Raw genomic sequence first — 27,264 nt, 5'->3', positions numbered from 1 at the left:
GTGGAAAAGAATACAGAAACAAAATCCAGATCAGATCTTACATATATGATTTAGCATCTCTGTTCAAAGATTGCTTTCTATATTATTTATTTACAGTCAGAGATGTGGTGTTTTTCAGAAAGGTAAATATATATTTCATGTGCCTTCAGAAAAATTTTCTCGGCAAAAGTTAGCAATCTAATCTAAGGTACCTTGAAAAGAATAAAAATAATGCATTATTTTCCCCTTCTTTGATTCATGTAATACATATTCCATTACACTGAAATTTATAGAGCATACAGAATTTCAACATTAAAATATATCTGAGAAAATGTTTGCCAAATTATACATTCCCTACTCAAAACTGAATATTAAATATGGTGAATTCACATCATAATGTTATGCAAATGCTCAGTGTTTGATGCTACAGCTGATAAAAAGGATCAGTAATCTGTAAAATAATATATCACATTCTTTTTAATACTAGATTTTTTCTCTTTGTTTTTTAATTCATAACATTTGCAAATTTCGGGGATTCCCAAAGGGAAGAGAGGTATGTGATTCCTGATGAACTAAGAATTGTTTTGCTCTGCTCATAGCATGGAACTGTGCATTGAACATGTAGCATAAACTGTTTTGCTGATTTCTGATGTTACGCAGTCACATTTATGTATCTTCTAGAATCTAAGAACTCCATTCTTCCTTCAGTCTGGTCAGTGTGTCTGTTCTCCTTGAATGTGCATCACCAATTGCTAATTGCTTTTAGCCTATTATTATCCATAACAACTGTGCTGTTACATTTAACTCTAGCTTTTTTTTCCTGTTCTTCTTTCTTGCTGCTCAAGTAATGATGCATAGCTCTTAAGAGAGTCAGAAGAATTTCTGTCTGGGTTCAAAGTCTCATTTAAAATACGGAAGAACATGGAGAGAAAATGTGCTCATTTTTTGGTTTTGGTTTTGCTTTGTTTTGAAATTCTGGCAATATTTTCTGGAAAGTGTTTTGCTTGCTTAGAAGTGTCCCCTGCTGGTGCCTATATACATTTTTTATATTCATGTAGTTATTTTCTAGAATGAGGAGTCTTTTCCTTTAATGAACTCCTACTTAAACAGGCTTCATTAATAAGAAATTCCTTCCAGTTTGGTAAAAAAGACTCCATTTCAAACTCTTGCCAATGTTTTTGGAGCCTCATCTCTCCTCCTCACTATGGGGCCAGTTGTTATCCTTCAATCCTGCCAGTGGTATACACAAAGTACTTTTCAGTAATAGCAGGGGATGCTCAGCATTTCTTTAAAATCTTTTGCCAATTCATCATTTCTACATTTTCCCCATCTCAGAAAAAACTACAGGCAGTCATCAGAAAGTCCGTCATGCAAAAACACATTTGTAGACCACTTTACAGAAGTTGTCTTTTATTTGTTGTCTTTCAGTGCTGACTACATAATTCTACACCACCCAGGGCCTGTGTTTTATAAATGAAATGAAGATTTCTGTGAATTTATTTGAAGCTAGGGGGGACTCTGCTCTTGTGTAGATCAAGCTACATATGTTCCATGCTGGCAACTCAAAAATATTCAAAATTATATATTCAAAATGAGTGGCATAAGTTTGAAAGCAATGACATCTTCCTGTGTTGCCTGTGTAGGCATTTCTCACTGTCAGATGTTCTTATAAACTCTGAGCAAAACACTCTCAGCAGGATTTGATGTTCATCCCATTTCATAAACCCCTTCATTTTCATCTTTAACTCCAGGATCACAGAGCTCCCCCAGCCCAATGCTCAGCTCCAATACTGCCATTTAAAAGCCTAGACTTAAGTGACAGTAAAATGGTGCAATAGTTATGTCTTTAATGAAGAGCTGGCTTTACTTGCTTATAATATTCTTCACAGATTTCTTCTCCTCTTTAAGGATTGCTTAAGAATATAAATTTTTGCCAGAGAAAGCTGTTCCACATGTTAAGTTACCAAAAATTAATATAGACATTAGTGAACTTCTAAAGATCTATAGTATTTGCACAAGGAAAACTGGATGTCTTCCTCAGAAGAAGCTGACATCTTTAAGGCCAAAATAGGAATTAAAATAACTCTCTAGCTGTTAAAAAAAAACAACCCTCAGACTCCAAGGAATAAAATTTCACAATAAACCATCCTTTTTTATTACCAAATGAATGCAAAGTGTATTAATAAAGATTTATCATTAAAATAAATTCATCTGCTTTAGAACTTAATGAAATCAGAAGAAACATATATGGTCATTTTTTCAAGGGTGAGGCCTTCATGCTTTTCTCTCTTCTCTGGAAAAAAAGGTTGCAGGCATTCATACTTCCTTTTTCTATTTTTTTGTGTTATATTTTTATTCTGATCATGTCACCTCTCCCACAATAAGCTGTTTGATTTCTTATATTTTTTTATGCAAAGTTTTATAAAATATTTTCACATTTTTCAGCTGGCCCATTCTTCCTTCCCCAATGAGACAGGATGTGATGTGACATACTCAGATGTATTCTGCCAGAGACAGGGCACATCTCTTTGCTTTGACTCGTGTTTAGTAATTCTATTTTGTCGTGTTTGCAGGCATTCTCTTGGTGGCCAGAGTTGTTGTCTGAGCATGCAGAGAAGTTTTTGTCTCTGTACTCTGTTGATATGGATTCAGCACTTGAGGCACAGCCACAAGACTCCTGGGACAGCTTCCCACTTTTCCAGCTGCTGAATAATGCCCTCAGAAATGACAGTAAGACTTTATTTTTTTTTTTTACATACTGTTTGTGTAAGATTTTTCCATGCACCCACACCTTAGAAATGTGCTTCTAAGTAGGATAATGCTCAAAATAAAAGTGACAATTCCTGTTTTTATGATACATGTCCTGGTGTTCCATTTCTTTCAAAACTGTTTCTCTCTATCCTTGCACCATATCAGGCCTTACTCTGGCAATGAATTAACCTCTTGGTATTCACAAATTACTCAGTTTTTAATTAATTATGTATCAAGTATGTAAGAGGTATTTATAGTTTGCATTTAATCTACATTGCTTAAATAAAATTGTGGTTTATATTTCCTTCTGAGCCTTCTAAACTACTTTCACACTAGTTATGTCTGTAAGGGTGTAGTAGTGGTAGCATGAATGGAATACACTACACACAACAAAGGTTCTGTTTGGATCCTTTGTTAGGCCAATTGCAACTTCAGAAACTTATTGCCATGATGGCAATTGAGAAGGTTGCTGAAAAGCATTAAGGAGGTGTTCAGTCTTAGTGCAGATCTCAGAAGAGCTGGACTTCTGAATTGTGCACTACTTTAAGTGGTGTCCAATAATTTAAAATCCAGATTAAGCCTATATTCAGATGGGATATTCCATCAATTTTCCTACCATTATACATTTTCAATTTAGGAAGCACATCTCTAGTTGTGGTGTTGCATGCACTTAAAACAATTTTTTGGTTTCTGAAAACCGTGTAGATATTTTACAGTAGTCTTACAGGAAGGATTTGTGATACCAGTTTTAACTTTATTGTTGTGTCATTTGTGTTCCTTTGAGCTTTGGTTCCAACCTGAGAGGTGTTAGAAACAAACCAGGGTTGTCCTCACATGCAAGAGATAGCTAATAGGCTGCTGATTCTTCTTTCCTTAAAAGATCAAGCAGATATTATTACTAAATTACTAGAATAGGCTTAAGAATAACATTGTATGAAAACTTTCATGTTAAAGCAACTATTACAAATATTTTAAAACTTTAACTGAAGGACATGAAACCACTGTTGTATGAAATATCACACCTGTATACCAATTTCAGTAATTCCCTAGTGGTAATAGATATATTAAATGACAGTTTCTGGCAGGTGAAAGCCATCTGGAAAATAACACACTTTTTCCAGAACTACTGGAAAGCAACCATGGAAATTAGTCACCTATTAATCAGTGGACATGTTAGCAAGTGGCAAGTGGCCGTTCTACCGAGAAGTGATTCCCAAGTGGAACATACCTCAGTGCTTATTCTTTAATTAACAGCCTTTTCACCTTGTAACTGCATTAAAAGCATTAGCAAGAGCTTCCTAAGCTTATATAATCAATTTTACAGTCTTCCAAAGTAAAGTAAATATTTCTGACTTTACCCTAAGTGAAAATCTTCTCCTGAAAACTATCCACTTCATAAAGATATATTTAGAAAAAAATTTAAAAAGGGAAAAAACTGGAATGTGGTCTCATGAGGATAAAAAGGCTAGTGTTAATAATTAACAAGGAGAGTGAAGTGGAGTAAATTAGCCATAATAGAGCCCACAGTGACTGGCAAAGTCACCTCTCATTATCAAAAAACTCATTAGGAAATGAAGAGGTGGAAATCCCACTGGGTTATTCTCACTCTCTGGCTATATCAGAGATTACTTTTCAGACTTCTTTCAAATGAAGAACAGTTAGGTCACCATATTGCATATTAGGTTAATCTTCACTGAAATTTGGAGGACTGACACCTGCATGTTATTCTATCTCAAGAGCATTAAATGAGCTCTAAATCTTTGGTGCATGAATCAGTTTTCACATAAACCTGACATGAGAGAACTCCTAACAATAAAGAAACAATCTTACATATACACCATTAAAGAAAACTTTCATGTAAAACTATTTTTATATACTATGTCACTAAGTATGATAAAAAAACTCTGAGATAATGGAAAATCATATTCATGTGTATTCAAATAATAGTGAATATGCTGTTTTACACAGTCTAAAAAGCATTGTATAATATTCAAGGTGAATACTTCAAAGTCAATATTCACTTAACAATGAGAAAAAAAAGCATTTTTCAATATGGTGTATAATTTTTTTATGAAGAGAGGGGAGGATGGGGAAGTCCTGACTGAAGCTTCCATTTCTTTCATGAAGGACTCCATTTTGTGTCACCTTAAGACTCTCCATTTTTTTCTGGCCTTATTTCACAAGGAAGAGTACATCAGTGATTGCATTCCAGTTTAGTCTAACTAAAGAACTTTAAAAAATGGAGGGAGGGAGAATGGTCTTCCCATGTTGTAAAATTTTTCAGCTTTAGCTCATGAGACCTAACTACAGAAAGTGATTTTAAAAACTACATTCACTTTAGAGATGAATAATAAATTGAAGATAAATTTCTTGTGATTTTTCAAACTGTAAATATTTGAAAAAATTATTGTATACATTTTAATGATCTCCAGAGTTGCTATTGTCCATTCACAGTTGTGCCTGACTCTGTAAAGCTTTGCAGATTATATAGTGATAGCAGTACTCAACATCTCTTTATGACAGCAAAATTGTTTTTGCAAGAATTAAATATTCCTGAAGGGAAGAACATAGTTGTCTTGGGATTGTGCCTTATTTTCTGTGATGAATGTGTTACATTTTGTCCACAGAGCCTATAAATTATGTTGTGAAGGGACCTGCTTTAGAAGGCAATTTACTTTCTGTAGTTGTTTAATTATTCAGGTTAATCTGGTGACCAGAAGACAGGCATGTATTAATTCATCTTCATTTAACATGATGTGAGAGATATCTTTTACAGACATATGCCTAGTTACATTAAGTGTCTGCATATTTTGCTTGTTTTAGAGGTTTTCTAACTCTATATTTAGTATTCTGATCATTTCCTTGCCAGGTTTTTTCTCCAAGTGTCACTTACTGACACTTTGTCCTGTGCTGTTGCTCAGCACTATTGCATTGCTACTTTGGCACAAACCGGTCAAAACTAGGACTATTAGAAAGGTAACTCTTGATCTTCATTCTCCTTCAAGTATTGCTGAGTGAAATGTCTGTGCTCCTGCTCTGACTCTGCCACAGCCTCTCTAACCAGCAGAGTCTGATGAAGCTGATTTAGGGAAAACAGCATGTTGAGTGTTTGCCTTTTGAAAGCCATTGCCATAATTATGGTTATTGACTTCAGAGATACATTCTCTGATACATTTTTTTCCACTTTCACTGCTAGTATTGGAGTTACAAACACCATCAAACACAAATTAATCACCTTCCTGCTGTGTTACAGACTGTGTACCACTTTGGACTAGAATTTTTGTATAAGCTTTGTGCCCTATCTTAAACTACAGGGTAGAGTTAGAAAACAACTGGGATTTAAGGTAGTCAGAGCAAACTGTATACCCACCCCAACACCTCAAACATTACACTTCTCATTCATTGTAGAGGATATCTTTTCTGAGATCAGGGACTCAGTCCTGTTAGGAGCTGCTTTGGAATAACCTGCTTTCAGGTAAGAGTAACTGATACTAAGAGTTAACTCAAGTTTCATTATTCCCTTTCATAATACACAATAATCAGTTTTCCTAATACGATTTTTAAACAAATGTAAATTGTGCAATAACCTGTTTATGTCACTCTATCTAGTAAAGATTAATTAAGTTTTAACCTTGCTTTCACAAAGTTAACCTTTAAAATTCACTTTTTAAATATTTCTTATGTGTAAAAATGCAAGATAATTTCCATATAAATTGGGACACTTGCAATTTTTACTGCAATTTACCTGATTAAGAAATTCTCTATGGAGACAGAATATAAACAGCAAATGAATGGGAATATGAATCTTCTTTTCACATATCATTGGCTGAGTTTCAATTGCTACAAATGTAATCTGGACCTTCAAGGTTATTTCCTTCTTGAAATTTACTCTTTCTTATTTTGGATTTTAAAATTTACCAGAAAATTCAAGTTATCTTTTCTGTAGAATCCTATGAAGTGCAGGATGGTTACTGACTCTCTGACAGAGTGCTAGTTTTATCAGGGGGAAAGAGGCTCATGTTAGTCTGGGTCATTCATCCCTGCCTTTGATTCTGCTGAAGCTCCTGAGGACAGCATGACATGCTGACTCCAGCATAACTCCTAAGATATGCCTCTATTAGTAAAAGCAATAGAAGCCTCAGCACTTCTGAGGTACACAGGCACAGTGGATTCATATCCTACTGTTGGAGATGAAGCCTCATTTCAGTCCTGAATAACTAGACTTTAGATTCATCTCTGATATTTCCTGTCATATTGTAATATATTTCAGCTAATATATTTCCTAACATGGAAAAAATGGAATAACTTTCTACTTCAGCTTCAATATTTCAAGAATATCTACTTTGGGCTTCTGTTTCTGTTCCTGTAATGTGTTTTCCTTTAATATTGCCTATGCATTACCTCACTGTGGCATTGGGTTTCATTTTATTGTTGCTTGTGTGAATATGAGATGGTTCATATGAAGAGGGTGTGGGGTGTCTATATTGAAAAGACAATGGAGAATTAAGCTACATAGCTTAGAAGACAAGTGGTAGTTGAGGGATCTGAAGTGTGGCATTTCCTCAAGGATCTCTTGTTTCCCATCTGCTTTGATGCACAGGTGGTACCTTTTGGCAAGATCAATTTTAATCATAGGGTAGAGTGCCACGAGTCTGATGATGATACTCAGCTATATCACTTATCCCTGTGCTCTGAGTACTTTCCCTGCCATGCATTAATCCTTGATGGAGATGTCCAGATGGGCAAATCAGAGCTGGCATGTCCTGAACCCTGGGAAAACAGAATGCTCATGGAGTTGTTGAACCAAAGCAGTTCTCTTCTGTGAGTGTGTACACCCCTACAAAGGCAATTCCGTGGAGGGGAAGTGACAATAACTCTTGGCATAATTTTGGAAAATTTCACTTTCCTGTAAAGACTGGTGTGATGATGTTAGGAAAATGATTCAGTTTTATAAGCTGATCACCTTTATTGCTTGTAACTTTTTAAAATTTCATGCTAGCTTTGAAATAACAAGTCACCCTCGTGAGGCTTCATTACTGTAATTCCCAGAGCAATGCTAGTAGCAGAGCATTTCTGCAGTGTGCTCAGAAAACACTAAACTACAAGCTTATCCCTCCAAGTAACTGTGATTGCCTGATTAATTACAGTTCTTCACTGGTTCCCTGTAAAGCATCAAGATTGATTTAATTGGCACAGTTGTATTCTTGTTGTTATTTTTTCAGCTCAAAGTTGCCTTGAAAACTCAGCCTAATATGTAAATGGATACCAGCAGCCTTTTGTTTCTCAAAGGCAAGAAACAAGCAGCTCATCAGCTGTTTACTGGGCAACCTTTGTATTAATATCCAAATCTTCCTCAGTCATTTTTGTTGCTGTAAAAGGTGATATAGTTTAAAGATATATAAAACAATTATGAATAGAGAAAAATAGCACTGTTTCAAATTTCTGATATATAAATAATAAGCCAGCACTAACTAGTTAACAATTGTTCTGAGGAGCAGTGTGAATAATGGATCCTGTTTGTAATGGACTCACAGGTACTCTCAAGGGTGGATCCTCAAGTGTTTAATAAAGAGATGATCCTCTGCCTTTTTCTCAGTGGAAACCATAATAATCTCTGCCTGCTACCTAGCTGCCTGTTTTTATAAAACTTCATATATCTGATGTCTCCAACCTGGTGTCTAAAGTGGCTGGAAAGAAGCTGAAAGTTTCAAAAATCTTAGCAAGAAAGTTACACAGAACAAAGAGAAAATTGATCATGTAATATTGTTTCCTCAGATAAAGGTGATTGATACTCTATTTCCTATTACTCTACAAGGATTTTCCAAGAAAATAGGTTTTTGCTTTCAGATCATTGTATTCAAGAAACAAAGTCACATAGTGTCCAAGCATTCATCAACAAGGGAACTTCTGTGCAGTGCAAGTAGCAATAGGGGACAGAAATTTGATGGCACGTTTTCCCTGTAGTATCCATCTCCCCCAGGTTCAGTTTGGGCTGGACATCATTCAGGAATGGAAGGCAAAGTAGTTTCTGGAAGTTATAGACATTATTTTGACATGTTAGATATGATGTGGCATTGGTAGTAGAACAAAAGGGACTGTAATTTTAAAGGATGCTGTCCATGGTGAGCCCTGTGATCCAGGCTTTTCTTCTTAGCAAGAGGAGGAAGCTGCCTCAAAAGGTGGTTTTGGTGCCGCTGCAATCATGCAAGAAGCCTGTATGACAGAATAGGTGGGAGGAGAGTCTACAAAAGAATTTAAAACAACAGAACATGGATGAGAGAAAAGGAAGGTTTACAAGGTCGTGAAAATTTCTCTCTGTGGCTGAGCTTCTGTGATTTCCATATGCACATGGGAATATTCTTATAGGTACTAATAACAGTGGTAGATTATAGGGTGAACACAGCCACATTCAAAACATGAAACATATATTCCCTAGGTGAGACAGGACATTCGTGTGGTAAGAGTTAGGATTTGCTAGGAGAACACTTCAGGGAATACAGGGACAAGCAAATTGTAATGGCAAACTAATTTTCAGATTTTTAGCATGTGTATTTTTGCATGTGTATGCAGTTCTTCAAGTAGTAAGTCCCATCTGTGAAGTAGGTAATATTCTACTGCTTATGAATGCCATTCAAATACTTTTTTTTCCTTTGTCTTGGTGTAGAAGTAATGAGCAAAATAATTAATATTTAGATTCAGCAAAGCATATTAATAATTTTGAGAAGATGCAGAAAGGTTTTGGTTCAGTAAAAAACTTCAAAATGTACTTAGTTTTCCTTACACTGACATTTTGAAATATACTACATTGTCCTTATGGAGCACTTAATTTATCTTTTCTGAACTGTATTTCCTACACAAGTTAGATCTTATTCTTATAATGCCTTTGTGTACTAAAGCATTATGAGATACACTTCTTCCTATAACAAAAGGTCTGACATTTTTATCTCTTGGTTTTTTTTTTAAAGCACTTTTATGCAATGGAAAGTTTCACAAGCACTTGCAAGAAATTTTTGTTCCCATGGTCGTCCGCTACATTGATCTCATGGAATCATCAATTGCCCAGTCCATTCACAGAGGTCTTGAACAAGAGTCATGGCAACCTGTCAAGTAAGTGCTTTTTGCAAAATCTGAACAAAACACCTGCCTATAGCTTTCTGTCTAATAAGGGGTTCTCCCCTGTTGTCCTTTAAATATTCTATTTTTTATTGTATTCCTACATTGTTTATTTCTTCACAGGAGCATCACCAACAGTCTTCCTAATGTAGCTCTTCCAAAAGTTCCAAGTTTGCCTCTTAATCTTCCACAAATACCTAGCTTTACTACACCAACCTGGATGACTTCTTTGTATGACTCCACGTGTGTATTCTTCAATAACTTTCTGACTGTATGTCAGCTCTGCATGGCCTTGCTAGTGTTCTGTGCAGCTGTATTTGGATTGCATGGTGTTTATCCTCTCATAGTTGGAAATTGTTGTTCCTTGGGAGTGAGCCCAGCATGGACTGTTAGTGAGTTGTGCTTTCTAGAGCATTAAAATGTAGCAGTCCTAAATCGGGTAACTAAGAAAATCTAACTTGGCAAAGGCCTGTTATAGCAGGAATGATGTTTCATACTCTAAACAACCTAATTACTCTTTTGAATTAACAAGCAGTGGGGAGCCTTTTGGATGATTGATTTTAGATTGTGGTTTTGTAAAATAAGGCAGCCCATTATTTTTTTTTTTGCATGGGTTTGATTAACTCATTTTATATGGATTCTGGAAGTCATTGGTTGTAAATATTGTCATCAGATTAAATATCCATGTTACAGGAACATAGTAAAATGTTAATAAGTACCAAGAGTAGAAGTACATCCCTTTCCTTGTCTGCTTGAAAAAAAAACCTTCCTGATTTTTCCCCAATATTTCAGACCTCTGTGGAAACATTACAATAGTTACAGGTCTGATTTCTGTGTGAGGACACATTAATGTATGTTATAGAAAGGGTCAAGAACTTTCTTTGAGCAAAAGTTATATTAGGAAAGCATTAATGTGAAAGACTTCAAAAAACATATATTTAAAATGCATACATTGACAATATCATTTCAAGACAAGTGTTGTCTTTTCAAGTTTTGTGACAGACTCCTAAATAGCATTAGATCTATTTCTGCAAGAGTTAATACAACCATAGAATACCATGTTAAAAGGTATATCAAGGACCATCTCATCCAACTTTCCTTGGCAAAAGCATGGGCTGGAATGGCCCAGTGACCCGTCCAGATGAATTTTTAAAATGTGCAGTGTTGGGGAATCCACCATTTCCTCTGGGGGAGATAAGTCCAATGGCTGATAGTCTTCATTGTGAAAAATTTCCTCTACTTTCTAATCAGAAACTCCCCAGAAGTAACTTGAACCCATTATCCCTTGTCTTTTTCATGTGACTCCTTGTAAAAAAGGAGTATTATGATTGTTGTTCTGCTGTTAATTCCCCTAAAATGTGACAGAGTTCCTCTTAATCCTTGGCTTTGCTACCTTTTGTGTTTACTATAGTAATGCTAGGTCTCTCTTGATGTGCTTATGCAAGTCATTTCAGCTTTGAATACAAACTAATTGGCCTTCTGGAACTCAAATTCCTTTCTGTTATCCCCAGGTTTTCAAAGGTCACTTTTTTCTTAAAGAATACCTTTTGTAGTTAAGAGTTGCTAATCTTGGATGTGTTCCTGTGGTCTGCTTTCTAGCAGCCACATCCAGTAAAAATAAATTGTATAGATGAGATTTCATTTTTAATGTATTCAGTATTTTGAATACCGAATTTATAAATAATACAGATTCTGCTGGAGGATTATGTTGACTGATCTTTCCTCTTTGAAGGGTTTGGTGCAGCAATATGTTTGCTAGACTGTTGTCAAAATGCAAGCATAGTGAAATTCAGCAATGGGCTCATCCCTCTTGCACATGTTCTTGTATTTAGTTCCATGGTATATATGAAACAGTTTGCATAGCATCCTAAACCAGCCAGTGAGGTTTTCATGTGAGCAGTGGTGTTGACATGTTGTAAACACTCACCATAAGTAGCTATCTGCTGCTTTTCCAGAGAAGTGGGGGTGAGCAGTGTCTCTTACTTCAGTTGTGACCTTTGTAAGGCCATCACTCCTTTCAGCCACCCCACACACCCTTCAAGAAGGGATCTGCCATGGTGCTGGCTCTCTTGGAGGCACCTCTTCATGTTCTTTCCCCAAAACTATTAAAGTTCTTCAACAAGGAGTAACTCAATATCTTTGCTCTAATACCTGCTAAGCAAAAGCCAGAGCTTCCTGACAGTTTTCCCTTTCAGTGTGATGAAAACCCCAGCTTAGATGGACTAGAGGAGTACACTGAATTATACATATAGTCAGCAGACTCATCTGATTCAGGAGCACAAATGAACTCCTCCTTCCCACTGCTTCCCCCAAGTCTTTCTTTCCCAGTTCACTGTACTCCCTCCTCCTGGCCACAAAACTGATGATTTTGCAAGAGATGACTATGTATATCACAGAGTTCTGATGGACTTCCCTTTTTCTCTTTGAAGGTGATGATTTTGGCCAATTACTCATTATCAATTTGAATTACACAATGAAGACTCTAGAGTCAAAAAGAATGAGAATGAGTAGTCTCTGAGCCAACTGTGTTAAAGACAGTTTGCTGAAGTCCTGAGTCTCTTTTATCTGTAATAGAAAGAGATATATTATTCTCCAAAGTTTACTAATGTTTGTGTCCATGGTCTCAAACTCATGTTTAAGTATATTCATATTCAATAGAGTTATTATGTGCCTATCTAAGAATTTTGAAAAAGAGAAAGAAGTGAAAATATATTCACAGTTGGGCATCCATTTGTGTGCTTTTTTGATGGAAATATATTTTCCTGATTTTCACTTTGAAGTTGCTACATTTCACTTCAACATTACTAGCAAAGATTGTTTATATTTTTTAATTAATGATTTCTCTTTTTGTCCTTGATAATTTGTTTTGGAGCAGTAAATTTATGCTACTTATAACTACATTTAGAAAGATCATTACCTTTTTTCCACTTCTTTTTGGGCATTGGAAAATGAGTTATGAAAGGGAAAAATTGTTATGAGGATTAGTCTGTTTTTCTTGATTGGTCTCTGGAGAAGGTAACTCAAAGGACACATTGGCTAGACATGTAGAGCACTGTGAATTGCTGTTCCATTTGGCTGAAGATAATTTTAAAGAGAAAAAAAAATTAAATGTTCTGTAAAAGCTTTCAATCAGCTCCAATGAGGATTTTTTCCTTGCTTATTCATTAGTTCAAATATACTATTTTAAATTGCTTTTCATATTTTCAATATAATTTTTTTTACATCTTCTATGGATGCCTTTAAGTTAGATATGTGGGTGATTTTAGTTGTTTATGGTTTAATTTATAAATTATTCTTTTCAGTGTGGGTATAACATAGTGTCACTAACCAGAAATATTGTGGATTCACACATGTGGTTGTCTGTTGCTATCTGGTGTTGCTATCTGCCATCAGCTTCAGGAAATTTCAAGGCTGGGGCAACTTGGAATAAGGTATATGCTTATAGTCCAGTCTTGTCTTCCACCAGAAGAAGCAACATCAAAGGAAATGTGTCATCTGTATTCTTGCTGCTCTGGCTCAGCTGTGATGAGTGACAAGAGAGACAGGACCAGAGCAGTCACAGTGTTCCAATAGTGATGTAGAGGGAGTTGGCCTGAGTATGTCTGAGCTCCTGTGCTGGATTCTCTGTGTGTTTGTGAGTGCTGAACGAGTCAGGAGACCACCTTTCATCTCTGTTCTGGGGGGGTGTATCTGCAGTGCCACATCCTTTACTGTCATAGAGTTTACCTCCTGTGAAGTGGTAGGAGGCCATGGCCTGCATTTCTAAGAATGGATATTTAAAAGTACTGATGTTATAGTGAAATCTGGCTGATCTTTTTTCTATGGAATAGTTAGGTCCTATTAAGCATTCTGGAAGACAAATTTATATGGTGGGGCAAATTTCTTTCCTTCAAAAAATACTAATATACAGTAAGAAAGAATACTCGAGAAACTTGTTTTGGTTGCTTGATCCTGAGGTTGCCTTGTTCTTGAACTAAGATCATGGGGTAGCTCTGTCCCCAATGTCCTTGAGGGACTTTAACTGATGCTTGCAGCACTTCTGCTCCATCCTTCTGCCTTATCTGCTGGTGAAAAGTAGAGACATAGGGCTGAGTGGAACTGACACTGAAATTATTGAAAAATCCTGTATTGTTGAAGAAATTCTCAATTGACTTTCTGATCCCTGAACAATTATTTTGAGGCAGCATGCAGAATGAAAAGCTGAATTCATGAGGGGTGTAGTGCTCGTGCCGTGTTTTGTAAGTGGTCCTCACAAAACACGAGTGGGTAGTATCTCACTTTCATTTAAAAAAAAAAAAATTGCAGTAATTTGTAAAATGACCATCCAGGTCCTTGGTGGATTATAGAAGATTTGAAACAAGCTGCTTTTGAATATTTTGGTTGATTGATAGTATTCTTAGATATTTAATACTTATATTTTCATATCCCAAGCCACATTATGGAATTTCATATGTAGGCAAGAAATTATTCCTTCTACATCTACTCTGGAGTCATGTGTGGGAGTACCTTGCAACCAGTGTACTTTATTAGTGGACTGTTTGACTAATTGCTACTGCTTAGGTACCTGGCAAGCCCAGTGGGAAGCTGCCTCTTTCAGCTGTCAGTGGATAAATGAATTAAGGCTGCATGCCTAGGAGGCTGCATGCAACTCCTAGATTTGATATGCTGAAGGTTCTTGGAGAAACATTATGTCTTCAATCTTTTTTTTGCTATGTTCAGTATAAAGCCATAAAATAATTTAAAAGGAACTTTTGGAGATACCTAGTCCACTCTCAAATGCAAATGTAAATTCCCATTATAATTAGCAGGAATATAACAAGATGTGCATAACATTTGCCCCTTTTAATCCCTGATCATCTTCTCTTACTGCAATGGCCTGATTACAAAAATGGTCAGCTGGATAGTGCCTGAAGTTTTGGGCAGCAAAGCAGTAGCTGGTGCTTGATTTTAAAACTATGGGCAACTATTACAGTTTTTAAAGAAAGAATATTAGTTCAGTTTCCTGGTAGAGCAATATTATTCTCTTCTTTAGACTGAAATAGCATTACCATGCACATTCAAATGAACACTTTTCAGTAACTAAGAATGTGTCTTGTCCTTTTACAAAAAAAAAAAAAAAAAAAAAAAAAAAAATCTCAAATTATGGGTAGAGATTCTGTCTTGATTTGAATGCAGGAATTATTCCTGTGCCATGAAGACTTAAAATCTGATTTTAGCTCTTTTTTGCAGCATTTAGCAAAAAAATTATATATGTGTTTGGATGTGTGAATCAGGAACAAAAAATTTCTGTTGTTTCACTTTATTTTCTGTCCTCATCGAATTAGTATAATATGTTAGTCAAATTCAAATGACATTGGACAATGCTGAATAAAAAATTGAAGAATGAAAACTCAAAATTAGATAAAAAGAGAACAAATGAATTAGCATTTCTCACAGAATGAATTCTTCCATGAACCTGTGCCTGTTATTACATTTATTATAATTGTGAAACTTTACTTGGTAGTCTAATGAAACAAAATTAAGTGGCTCCTACAGTGTAGTAGTAAACATAGTAGTAAATGTGTGTAAGATTGCATTTATGTTATTATGAATACATTAGTCCCCTTGAGTCCTAAAGAATTTCCTTTGGAATTTCATCAGGCAAAAAAGAAACAAGAATGGGAAAATAATAAATAGTTAAATTTTATGATCTGATGATAGAAATTATTAGTTTTGTTTCTTGAGAAAATTTGGGGGTTTTTCTAGAAAAGATGTGTTTTATCAACAGTTATATAAATACTGAGATGACCCATTTCTGTCCCTATGTGATTTGTCTTATTCTTTTACCCCAATCATCTCAAAACCTGATTTAGTCACTTTTGAATCAGATGAAGTCTAAACAAAGCATCAGCAGTTTCACTCACTGCCAGTGTGCACGGCAGATGCAATGATATCTTCAATATTTGCCTGTCATATAACTTTTAAAACAGTCTAACAGGATTGTAAATTTTCCAGATGCTTTAGTTGTTTTCTCTTTCTGTTCCTTAATTAAACTTAGTGGTGTATCAAAGTGGTCCCTCAACAGGTAGAACCCCAGTGCAAGTTGTGACCCCATCAGTCCCATGGGCCTTTTTCCTGTTCCTGCTTTTTTCTTTCAGGATCACAGTACAACAGAAAAGTAACATTTACTGTGTAACACAAGTGGGGGAAATATGCATAATATCAAAAAAGTGTATTGGAACTGTGGGATATCCTGCTTTGCTCCACGGAGATACCAAAAGCTGCACATTAATCCAGAGCACATTAATCAGAGGCAGGGTTACCATAGGCAGGAGTTTCCCTGCTCCCAGCTTGTGTCTGCCTGGCTGTCCCAGCACTGGCTGTGGTGGCCTTAGGGCAGGGGAGCAGGGGACAGTGGCTGTGTCTGGAAGGTGATGGAAGGTGATGGGTGCAGGTGTGAGACTGAAGCACTGCTCCTGCTGCATCCCTGCTGCTGCTGCAAGCCCTGAGCACAAGCTGTGCTTTAATCCACCTCACTGCCTCAGCTAACCCAGTGTGACCCTGTGCTGGTGCTGCTGTCTGAGGGCTGGTCAGATATTACAGGTCCTTTCTGGTTGTTTCATTTGGTTCTGAATCTGACTCTGCTCTGTCCTGAGCACAGTCAGTGCTCACTGATTCCTTCCATGAGAGCTGGAGACACTTGACACTTTGATAATTCTGTTCTTTAGTCATAAGGCAGAAGAAGCCAAATGACAGCAGTGATGTATTTAAACTGTTTGGATCTGAATTTGGACTGTCAGGCTGGATTTTGGTTGCTTATGTCATTCACATCCTGGAATTCAACACTGCATAGTATACACTAATCCAAATGGTAACTCAGGTACTGCAGTACAACACATCATTAAAATTTAATTAATCTGTATTGACAGTGGAAGTGTAAATAAACTTATTGCTTAGTTTAGCTTTAATATGTCACATTTTATCACAGGCTATTGTATTTAAGTTTAGCAATCAAATCTGGGTGAAAGAACTTTAAAACGCTCTGGACAATCTGAGATGGCGTACAGTCTTATTAATGCACTGGTTTTGTTTGCACACAAATTTCTTTAAATAGTTTCTCTTCCCTTTTTTTTTCCACCCAGATTTGATGCTATTCCCTCCTTTAGAATTCATGAGCATTTATTTTTTCACCCTAAGTGAATATATTTTAAGTTTCCCAGTGTCTTTTTCACATTTTTTAAATAGGAACAACTACTAAAAGACACAGGAAAAAGAAGGAGGAAGGTGGTGTGATGAGGAAATCTTATTACCTTAATTATGTGGCAACTGAGATAGACATCCATACATTTATCTCCTGTTTTTTGGGGGCTTTGTTTTGTTTTGTTTCTTATAGCAATGGATCAGCGACATCAGAAGATCTTTTCTGGAAACTGGATGCTCTGCAGATGTTTGTTTTTGATCTTCACTGGCCAGAACCAGAATTTGCCCACCATTTAGAGCAGAGACTTAAACTCATGGCCACTGACATGATAGAAGCCTGCGTTAAGAGGTACAGGTCCAATGGTCACGTAAAAATTGGGAGAGATTTGAAAATTAACGCAGGAGGGGTTGTGCTGGCTTCAGAGTTGTATCTGGAAATCAGAGCAATTCTGAAAAGATCATGACTTGTGTTTATTTCCAGCATCTGGCAATCAGCAATTTGACAGCATCTAGGAAATACCAAGGAGAATTTCTCTATCTGTTGTGAATAGACCCTTGGAAGTGAATAAACCAAGTTTTTTCTATTCCATATTAATGGCAAATATTAACAGAAATCAGAATTCTACTAGAAGAAATCTTTCTCTTTTTGCACATTTATCTCCCCCTTTACTACATTATTCTTCATGTTCAGTTAATGGTATTATTTAATTCATCAATTTTAGAATACTGTCTCTTAGAAATATATTACAAACTATAGAGCATTAGATATTTCTGCAATTATACAACAAACAAAAGAAGGCTGACTGATTGTCATCCAACTTAAGCTAAGTTTTATAATGCTAAACTTCTGAAAATTACAGAAAATAATAGTGCTTTTCCCTTGAGCTGTATCTTAGCATTATTGGTATATACTTTTAAATTAAATATAGGCAATCTGATGCCATAGCTTTCAATAAATATCACTGAGTTTAGAAGAAATGTCAGTATGTCTAGAAAATTTACAGAGATCTACAATGAGGTGCTTCAGAAAGCTTAATCTGAACATGTAAAAATACATTTTTTTTTTAAATAATAGAATGGGGGAAAATAAATTTTGTAGATAATTTGTGTTAATCCTAAAATGTACAATATTGATAAGAATGGCTAAACAAGCAGAGAATCTTTACAGATGACATGGCATTGCATTATTTTCACTAAATACAGTAGGAAAAAGTAGAACCTCATGCTAAGGATATGAACCTGTTCCTAGAGCTGGAATGATGAAATCTTGATTAAAAATACAGAAACATTTAAAAGAACTTTTCTATTTTATTATGAAAGGGGAATGATACAGAGAATGGAATAAAAGTTAAAACTCTAACAGAGAAAAGTAGGAAACATTAAAATTAAAGCAATCCGTCTGTTCTAAAGAATATGGCATAGAAGCTCAGTCAATTACAGTTATCTAAGAAATCTTAGAAAAATGATGAAATATCAAAGGACTGGAAGGCTACTAGTATAATCTTAGTCTTAAAAAACATAAAAAGAGTAGCAAAGAGATTCAGTGCTACTACTATATGGACTATATAGATATTGAGCTGGAAAAAGAAAAAAAAAAGAACTAAAAATATATTAATATTTTAGACTTAATGAATAACATACCAATCTTAATACACTAATTATGTTTTGGTGCACTCAAAGATACTATAAGTCAGGTAATAAAGATTAGAGATTATCAACTCAGAAAAAATGACAGAATTTTTCTATTATAACCCTTATTGGGATATTAATATGATCTTAAGTATTTTTAAAATGGAAATTGGGTTCTTCTGTTCCCATCTTCTAGAAATATTGTGTGAATTTCTGGTACCCACATTTAAAAATAAGGGTGGAAATAAAACATTTTATCTTTAGGTATGTTGAATTATAGTTTATTTCAGTGACATTGCTCCTTATTTACACTGATGTGAGAAGATACAGGGGTTATATTATGGATCTCATGATATGTCTTAATTTTTTATATAAATACTAATATTTTCTTAATATTGAACTAATTTTCTTTATTAAAATTTATTTCTGTTAAAGCCAGAAGAGGATTTTTTCATTGTATTTCTTAGAAGCAAGCATTTTTTGTAATAAACTGTATTTTAGAATAGAAAAGTTAAAAAATAAAGGATATTTTCATTACTTTAAATTAAACACAAGGAAACATATTGTTATATAGAAAGCAAGAAGATAATACTTTTATTGTTCAACTGAATTCACTGAAGAAGTGAGAACCTTGAGATTACCATAAGTGCAATTGTTTATTGAAAGGTTGATATTCTGAATTTACAGATCTTTAATTCTAAAATGTTCTCATGTATATTAAGCCAAAATATTCAGTAGGATTTATACATGTTTCCTGTAGCTGTTCACAATTATCAGAGATATTCATATTTCAAATTGTGTTTTAATAAACAGAACAAGGATTGCATTTGAACTGAAGCTGCAGAAGACAAACAAATCCACAGACTTGCGCATCCCTCCCTGTCTGTGTACAATGTTTAACGTCCTAGTTGATGCCAAGAAACAGACAGCTAAACTCTGCATACTGGATGGGGGGCAAGAGGTAAGTGGAATTCTGTTTAATTCCCATGTTTGGTTGAGCTGAAACATCTCATACTGCAGACTGTCCTTAGATTGATTTCAAACTGAGATGCATCAGTGTTGGTACAGAAGTGTGCATCAGCTGATCCCTAGAAGCATCATGCAAGACACAGCCCCTCATCTTTTACCAGAGCACACAGAGTGCTTCTGTAATTTGTTTGCTTTGACCTGTGAGTCTGTTGAACATTCAGAGGATTTCTTGACTCACAGCCCCTCCAGGAACTTCTCTCAGGTTGTAACAGAAAAAGAGCCCACTTCAGGACTCCATTGTAATTATAAAATAGAGTCAAAATGTTATCCCTTGCAGACAGGTTTTAATTTAGCAAGGTTTGATTTTAAATGGATTATAGATCCAGCATTCATGCCTAAGAATATGCTGAAAATAGAGGAAAGAAATAATCAGGTAATTTAATGGGGTTTTTAATTTGGTCTCCAAGGACGGAGACTGTTTCAGCAGTAGTCCACTGCCAAGACTGTAGATACTCCAGTGGAGCACTGATGTGCTTTTGAAGGATATGTAAACTTCACTGACTTCCACCTCTTCCTTGTTGTCACTCTCAGCTGGAATAATGTGTGAAATGAAAAGGGTATGCTGTGTAGATGGGTGAGACCACCAGCAAAAAATTAAAACTGTTCTTTCTGTGCTAATGTACTTTGGTTTGTAATTTGTTTGAATTGGTTTTGCAGAGACAGTAAAAACATTTTTCAGAATTTGGCAACACAAAATATATGTCTGCTTTAGGTTCCTTCACAATTGCACCATTTGAACATATTTTTTTAGTTGTTTTTTCGCATTTCTGTGCTGTGTTCTTCATTTCATTGACCAATCTTTTCAAGTGAGCATATTCAATGTAATTGTCTTTTTTTTTTTCCTAATTCAATGAGACACTCATCATTTTCCTTTTATACCCTGTCATCTTTATTTTTCCTTTTGGTTTTCCGTGACATGAACCAGTTTGCTAGTCAATGGGTAAGTGTCTTTTCAATGTTTTTTAATTTACATTTTTTTCCATTGAATATTAGCAGCCACTTTTTATTTTAAATGGTTATATTGCTTTTCATGTTGATTTGTTAGCCAGGCCCTGAGAATTCATTCACAGTCTGACTGATATCAGTTTCTCAGTTCTTTCCTTGTTCATCCTTCTGGGCAATTCCAGATGAAGTCCTCACTTTTCTGCTTTTCAGACTCAGTGTCCTGTCTTACCAGGTCACAAAGTTTTGGTTCTTTCACCTCTCTGTGAGGTCCATCAGAAGTGAACCCCAGCTACCAACTCTGTGTGAGCAGATGCTGCCATTTCACCTTTCATGTGTGTCCTCTTGTGTGCAGCCTGCAGACACACAGGTGCCCATGCAAAGCCTCTGGAATAGCAGAGCCTCTGGAATGACCTGCAGACAGGTGGCACAGCTCCCTCCTCCAGCATGTGCCATTCCTCCTGCCTGCTCTGGATTGTGCCTCCTGCACTGTCAGGGAGCCAAACTTCAGCCATCTTCCTAAAGCCCACAGTCACACCATCTTCCACAAGGATCTGAAGTTTTGTTTGACTGAGGGTGACTGTTTTAATGGAAATTAGCACTGGAGATGAGGGGGTTAGAGTATTTATAATCTCATGGTTTTCAAAATAAATCATGAAAAAATAATTGTGATTTTAAAATTCACAATTATTGTGATCTTTTAAAAAATATTAATGTGATTTTAAAATTATTTCTAAAGAAATGTCATGGTTTTGGAACCTAGTGGTTTTTGAAAAGCTTAATTGAGTTCTTTTTTGCCTTGTTCAGAAGTGAAGTTACTATTTATACTCCATTTCTGCAAAATTTTATTTGCTTTGTAGTGAGAAAAAAGAGAAAAAATAAAAAAAAATATAGGAATTCATCATACATAGATCCATCAATTTAATATACTGTGGAAATAAAGTTGCAGACACTTTTTGGGAGGCACAACTGATTTTTTATGGATCACAGGAGTATACATACATTTTTGACATTCATCAGAGGGAGAATAATTGTTTATGGTTTCCAGAGGGTGAGAAGGCATTGCCTTCTGAAGAGTGGCAAGCAACAGATGTCACACATTGTTTGGGGTGATTAGACCCCTTAGCAGATCAAGACAATATTTTATTGGTCAAGACATTAATAGGTTAGAATATAATATATATAAAAATATTGAAAGTTCTTTGATGTATTTCTAATATGCTCTGTTCCAGTGTGACCACAGCTGTTTGTCTGAGTTGTGTGTTTATATTTTGCAAGTGTTTTAAATTTTAAAAGACATTAAAAGCATAAATTAATGTTTGGTGTACTAACCTGTAACAGACACATGATGTGGGCAAACACATCTCATAGTTTTATTCTCTCTTAATTTAAACTCAAGTTCAATATCAGTGCTTTTTAGAAAAACATTCCTAAAAATATTCAGCAGATCGGAATCAATGTTTTGGTTTGCATGGCAGCTCTGAAATGATGACAAATAGCCTTTAAAAACTTAGAACTCTGAAAACTGTTCTGCTGGCAGCTGCTGAGTTAGGCTAATGTTTACACTGACCTCAATACTTTTACTCCAAGCATTATGCTGTTAGCTGTTCCAAGTAGCCTTGAACTAGGAAGATAGGGTTAGTCTTTACAAGTCACATTTTCTGTGAAGTGGCTACTGGGGACAATCTTTGCTGTCAGATAAATGTTTCTAAAGGAAGAATTACTGTTTAAATTGATGTGCCTCCTTGACAGAATGGGATCCCTAGTTCCTGTTAATTTCAGAAGGATTATCTAAAAAGTCTTTCGGATTTCTTTTAAAAGCATTTACTTAAAGGCACCTTCTTTATGAAAAAGCAAAAGAAAAAGTCTATGGAGAATGAAGTCTGTTTTATTATGCCTTCTATGGCCTATTAATTTGTTACCATCTATTCTGCTTTGTTGATGAAATTTTAATTTTGCCCTTGCTTGAGCATATTGTAAGATTTGTATAAACTGAAGCTCACTGTGCTAACAGAAAGGCTCTTTCAGGATGAACAATTGGAGCTCATTTTATTTCTAGAGGACATTTAAAATAACTTATGAATGAGAGTTGTCAGACATGAAATGCTGTATTAATTAAATCTTATTCTAGTCTTTTTGCTTCTCCAGCTAAACCAACCCTTTAGAAAAAAAATACATGGCCACCTTAATTATATAGGAGAAGACAAAAACTATCCTTCACATTCCTTTGCCTGAATAAGTATAAGAACTCAATTCATCTAAATAATAACCCCATTAGCTGCTTAACTCAACAGTGTACATGGGAAAATTTTCAACACAGAATGTAAGAAGCTGTGATTGGGTGGATCATTTTCAAGCATTTGTTCTTCTGATGTTCAAAATGATATTTTTAAGTAAATCTGATCTGGCAGGGTTATTAGCTTTGCACCATTTATGACTTAGGACAAAAGTGTATGTTCATATACATTCTAATGCTTTATTATCTTTTGAATTACAGCAACAATACCATTCAAAAATAGATGATTTGATTGAAGAAACTGTTAAAGAAATTATTTCACTTCTTGTTTCAAAGGTAAAACTATTTACATTTTAATCTATAATACAGAAGAAAATGGTTGAACTTTGGAGAAGTATTCAAATAACACACAGTTTTTCTTGACATACAAAAATTGTGGGGGACAACATGATTTGTAAATACTACTTGTGAAAATAATACTCATTTTACAAAATTAAATTTTATAACAATTAAGTAAACAATTGCTGTGCTGCCTGCTATTGGGATAAGTTTGTCTTTTGTGTTTCTGTTGTAGATAGAAATGCTAGCAGCTAGTAAAACTGGTAGGACTAAATTTTGTCAATATCATTTTATGTAATACTATGTGTTACTTTTTGTTGACTTTCTTACACAAGAACTTTCTTCCTATCACTTAGTGTTTAAATTTCATATTTAGAGGTGGACAATATCCAGAGTTTCAGTTCTTTGTAATGAGATTCTGGTCCACAAACCATTTAATTAAAACTATTTTGTAAGTTGTTGTTTCTTGAAATTGATTTTTTAGACTTTTATTTTGAGAAATAAAATGTGTTTTGACATGATATAAGGGCTTGGAGAATAAGTGAAGTAAACTTAAACAATGTCTTGTCTTTCTTTCTGTAGCACCTCTATTCCAGTAAAAGTCTTATTATTTCTGGCAAATAATGACAGAAAAGAAAGATTTTATAAGGAGTTTTGTTACCTAAACATTGCAAGCTGCCCAGAAATATCTGATTTTCAAAGTAGGAAAAATAAACAATATATTTATAATTTGTGAGTTAGTGACCAAAAGTAAGACTGATCATATTTTCATCATGCCTTTATTTTTGCTTGCCACAGCTTGCTGGGAGGGATGGGAATCTGCTTTCTGGATTGACACCTATTAGTTAAAGAGGAGAGCTTTGTAGAATCATTGCACAAGTTTAAAATAAATGTTTTCACTTATTGATAACTGTGTAGAAGCCACACATTTTTTGGTCTAAAGTGAAATTTTGATGTAAATATCATTACAAGCAGTTCAACTCAACAGCTTCAAGTTTTACTTTTTGCCTGTCATAGCTCCCAACTAGTCTTCCAGGTTATGGTTTTAGTGTTATTGAAGAGGAAGAAAAGGGAATTTAATCAGAAAAAAAAAATGCTATTAAAGGTTAAACTTTTTGACCTTTTTTTTCCTTTGTATCTGAGATTGAAAAAAGGAAGAATATATTCATATTCCTTCTGGATGTATGTACTAGAAGTTCTAGAGACAACTGCTGTCAATACAGAGGGATTTTTGTTATGAGTTACCACAGTAATACCAGAGGCTGAAATCTCAGAACAGGAAGCAAATATTCTGTGTCACTGGCTGATCACTGGAAGCATAACCAGTGTCTCCTCAGTTGAGATGTGAAATACCAGTGACATCCTGATTGCTTCTGTTTCAAGGCTGAGGTTCAACTCTTGGTTTTGGCCAGAAAAAATGCACATCAGTGTGCATGATAGCCATATGCATTCATCTTTTGCATCTAATATATTTTCATTCTTTTCCATCCTTTACCTCTTCATTACCTCCTTTGTGTCTCAGAGGAATAAGTGTTTCAATCATTGTTTTTAGCTGCGAGTCATGAAACTGAAAATAACTCTTTTCCTTCAGTGAGGTTTTACTTGTTAAGAACTGTATGGGGCAGCTTTTAGACAAAACACATCAGTCTAAAGCGTTCAAGAAATCACAGGAATAGCACAAAACAGTGACACAAAGCACAGTGTGTCTCAGGGTAACCAATTCATAGAATGTGAGGTATGTGCAGAAATGCTTTTAGAGTTTCACAAGTCCATACACTGACATCTTGGAAAACAAGTTTCCAGCTGCATAACTAAGCCTTTTGTTTAAACAGACATCTTTGACCCTGAAATGTTTTGCTCTCTGTTATTTTGTGTCCCACTTGTACTGGATTCATATGTTGGCACTGTGGACACTATGTTGTTTATGAAATCAGCCTTTTCCTCAGCCAATCTTTGCACAATAAAGTTGAACTTCTCTGCAGGAAGAATCCTTGTCAATCAGATAAAATGGGTTAAAGTATGAACAGCAGCTTCTCACAACTGCAACTTGCAACTGCAAAGCAGAAAGCTGGTATTTGGTCTGATAAAGCAGGTACAGAAACAACTGCCACTCTCTCCTGTGATGTGGATTTATTCTTTGATTGGCACCTATGTACCAGTGTCTTAATTAACACTGTAAATATGACAAGTTAGATTGATAAATGACAAATGTAGGTTTGCACTTGCTCCTGCTCCTTGAACTGCTAAGAGCAGGGCTTATTGTAAAGTGATGATCTCAATTCCTCTGGAGGTGACACTGTTGTGACACTGTTACAGGGCCCATTAACAGCATGCCAGATGGAATTTTGTTCTGTCCTCACACTCATAAAATGATACTCTTGGTTGTGGGAATGACTGTGTTGAGAGCAAGGGATGACTTTTAAAACAATCTTTATATAAACTGGAAAGCAATTTATATGTGTAAAATAAATGTGTATGAATACAATGGCTGACAGATATTTTATGTTATATACTGTGAATGACTTGAGCAGCATAACATCACAGAGGAACGTGAAAAGGGAATTTGTTTGCTTTAAGGCAAATTTGAGGGACTTGGAACATTATAGTTGTAATTAATGCAATTAATAAGATTTTTTTTTTTTTTTTTTTTTTTTTTTTGTCAGAAAAAAATTTTGGCAAAAACACCTGTTCATACCTCTTACTGAGGAGTCTGCTGCTCAGACAATAGCAGGGAAGAGAAATCACATGCTATGTGAGACTGGGCATATATTTTTTTGTCTTCTTGGCCATGGAGTAGCAGCTCAATAGCTCATGCTGCTGGCAGAAAACCAGTGTTATTACACTTTCAGGTGAAATCAGAGCTGGTTTTCTATTTAATACCAAAGATAAGAGAAACATGGTATCACAATCACCACCTTTAACAATTGTGCTCTACCTTTGAAGCTGTGGTCCTAGAAAACAACATGTGATTTCTACTCAAAATACATGCTGGGTACACACACTGTGTATATTCATATATTTTCATCCACATTCTAGAGGCAGCAGTGTTGTGTTGGAAGCAGGCCTGCCTCCAGAGAAACCTTGGGTTGGGTTATCCTGGATTTCAGCACTTTGTGAGATGCAGAAAGTGATCAGGTTTGCAGTTCATGTTGCCCAATGATCAAGACAAATATGAGGAAGAAAAATTCACGTTCTCATTCCAAATATTTAATTTTCACACTGTGTATTTAGATTTTTCTCTGTGCTTTTCCACCAGGTTGTTTCAGTGTTAGAAGGTGTGCTGTCTAAATTGTCAAGATATGATGAAGGTACTTTCTTCTCATCATTAGTTTCATTCACTGTAAGTGTTTCGATTCTCAAAGGTTCTGTCCTTCTTTCTGTACATAGTTCTGAAATGGTGTGCAATTTGTAGTAATAAGTACTTACTGTGTGTTTTATGCTTAATTTTCTAAAGGTAAAAGCAGCTGCCAAATATGTTGATGTTCCGGTAAGTATAACCCTTTTAGATTTATTTATTCCATTGTTCACAATAATTCAGAAATTAGGGGGGGTTTTAGCTCACCATTTTTATTGTTGACATTTTGCTTTCCTACAGAGATTCATTACAGCTTTACATGGAGTATTTAAACAGCCACTACAGCCCTGAGAGGACGTTTCATTTCCCTTGTGCAATAAGTAACTCTCAAAGCAAACTGTAGAAAGGTTATTCTCAATGCACTTTTTCAGTTGTGGAAGAGGGAGGATTGTAACTTGGATACTCTTCTGTGGGGATAATTGTTCAAATGTGTGGCATACACACCAAGTAAAAGCATCATACTTGAATATCCATTATTTTGTGATGTCTAACATCAGGGCTCAGGTCTGCTTTTTTAACCCCTTGATTGTTCAATCTCCATTTGATTTACCATTGGTCGTGCAATGTTTGTGTGCTACAGGTAGAAAATAAAGGGGCAATGTTGGAGTTCTTTTGTACATGAAGGCAAAATTCAGCTGTTAAATATTTTTATTAGAGTATGAGAGTATATTTTATTTAAATTAGCAAAGTTACGTAATATGTAATTTTCACT

General features: G+C 35.4%; 1 protein-coding gene across 2 annotated transcripts in view; it reads left to right on the top strand.

Annotated features, from left to right (window-relative positions):
- Positions 1-27,264, top strand: part of CADPS2 (calcium dependent secretion activator 2) — a 280,136-nt gene that overhangs the window by 221,887 nt on the left and 30,985 nt on the right. Inside the window, exons 18-26 of one of the 2 annotated variants that reach the window (XM_079303955.1) lie at positions 2,553-2,709; positions 9,696-9,837; positions 9,967-10,086; positions 17,216-17,371; positions 19,465-19,612; positions 20,606-20,620; positions 23,120-23,194; positions 26,454-26,537; positions 26,652-26,684. In XM_079303955.1, the coding sequence (XP_079160081.1) occupies positions 2,553-2,709; positions 9,696-9,837; positions 9,967-10,086; positions 17,216-17,371; positions 19,465-19,612; positions 20,606-20,620; positions 23,120-23,194; positions 26,454-26,537; positions 26,652-26,684 (930 nt within the window). The remainder of the gene's footprint in view (positions 1-2,552; positions 2,710-9,695; positions 9,838-9,966; positions 10,087-17,215; positions 17,372-19,464; positions 19,613-20,605; positions 20,621-23,119; positions 23,195-26,453; positions 26,538-26,651; positions 26,685-27,264) is intronic. The other variant, XM_079303954.1, reaches the window with a different exon arrangement.

This window comes from Erithacus rubecula, assembly GCF_903797595.1.
Source record: "Erithacus rubecula genome assembly, chromosome: 4".
NCBI classification, from domain to species: domain Eukaryota; kingdom Metazoa; phylum Chordata; class Aves; order Passeriformes; family Muscicapidae; genus Erithacus; species Erithacus rubecula.
Note: the sequence above shows the minus strand (reverse complement) of the source record. Positions and strands in the feature narration are given on the sequence as shown.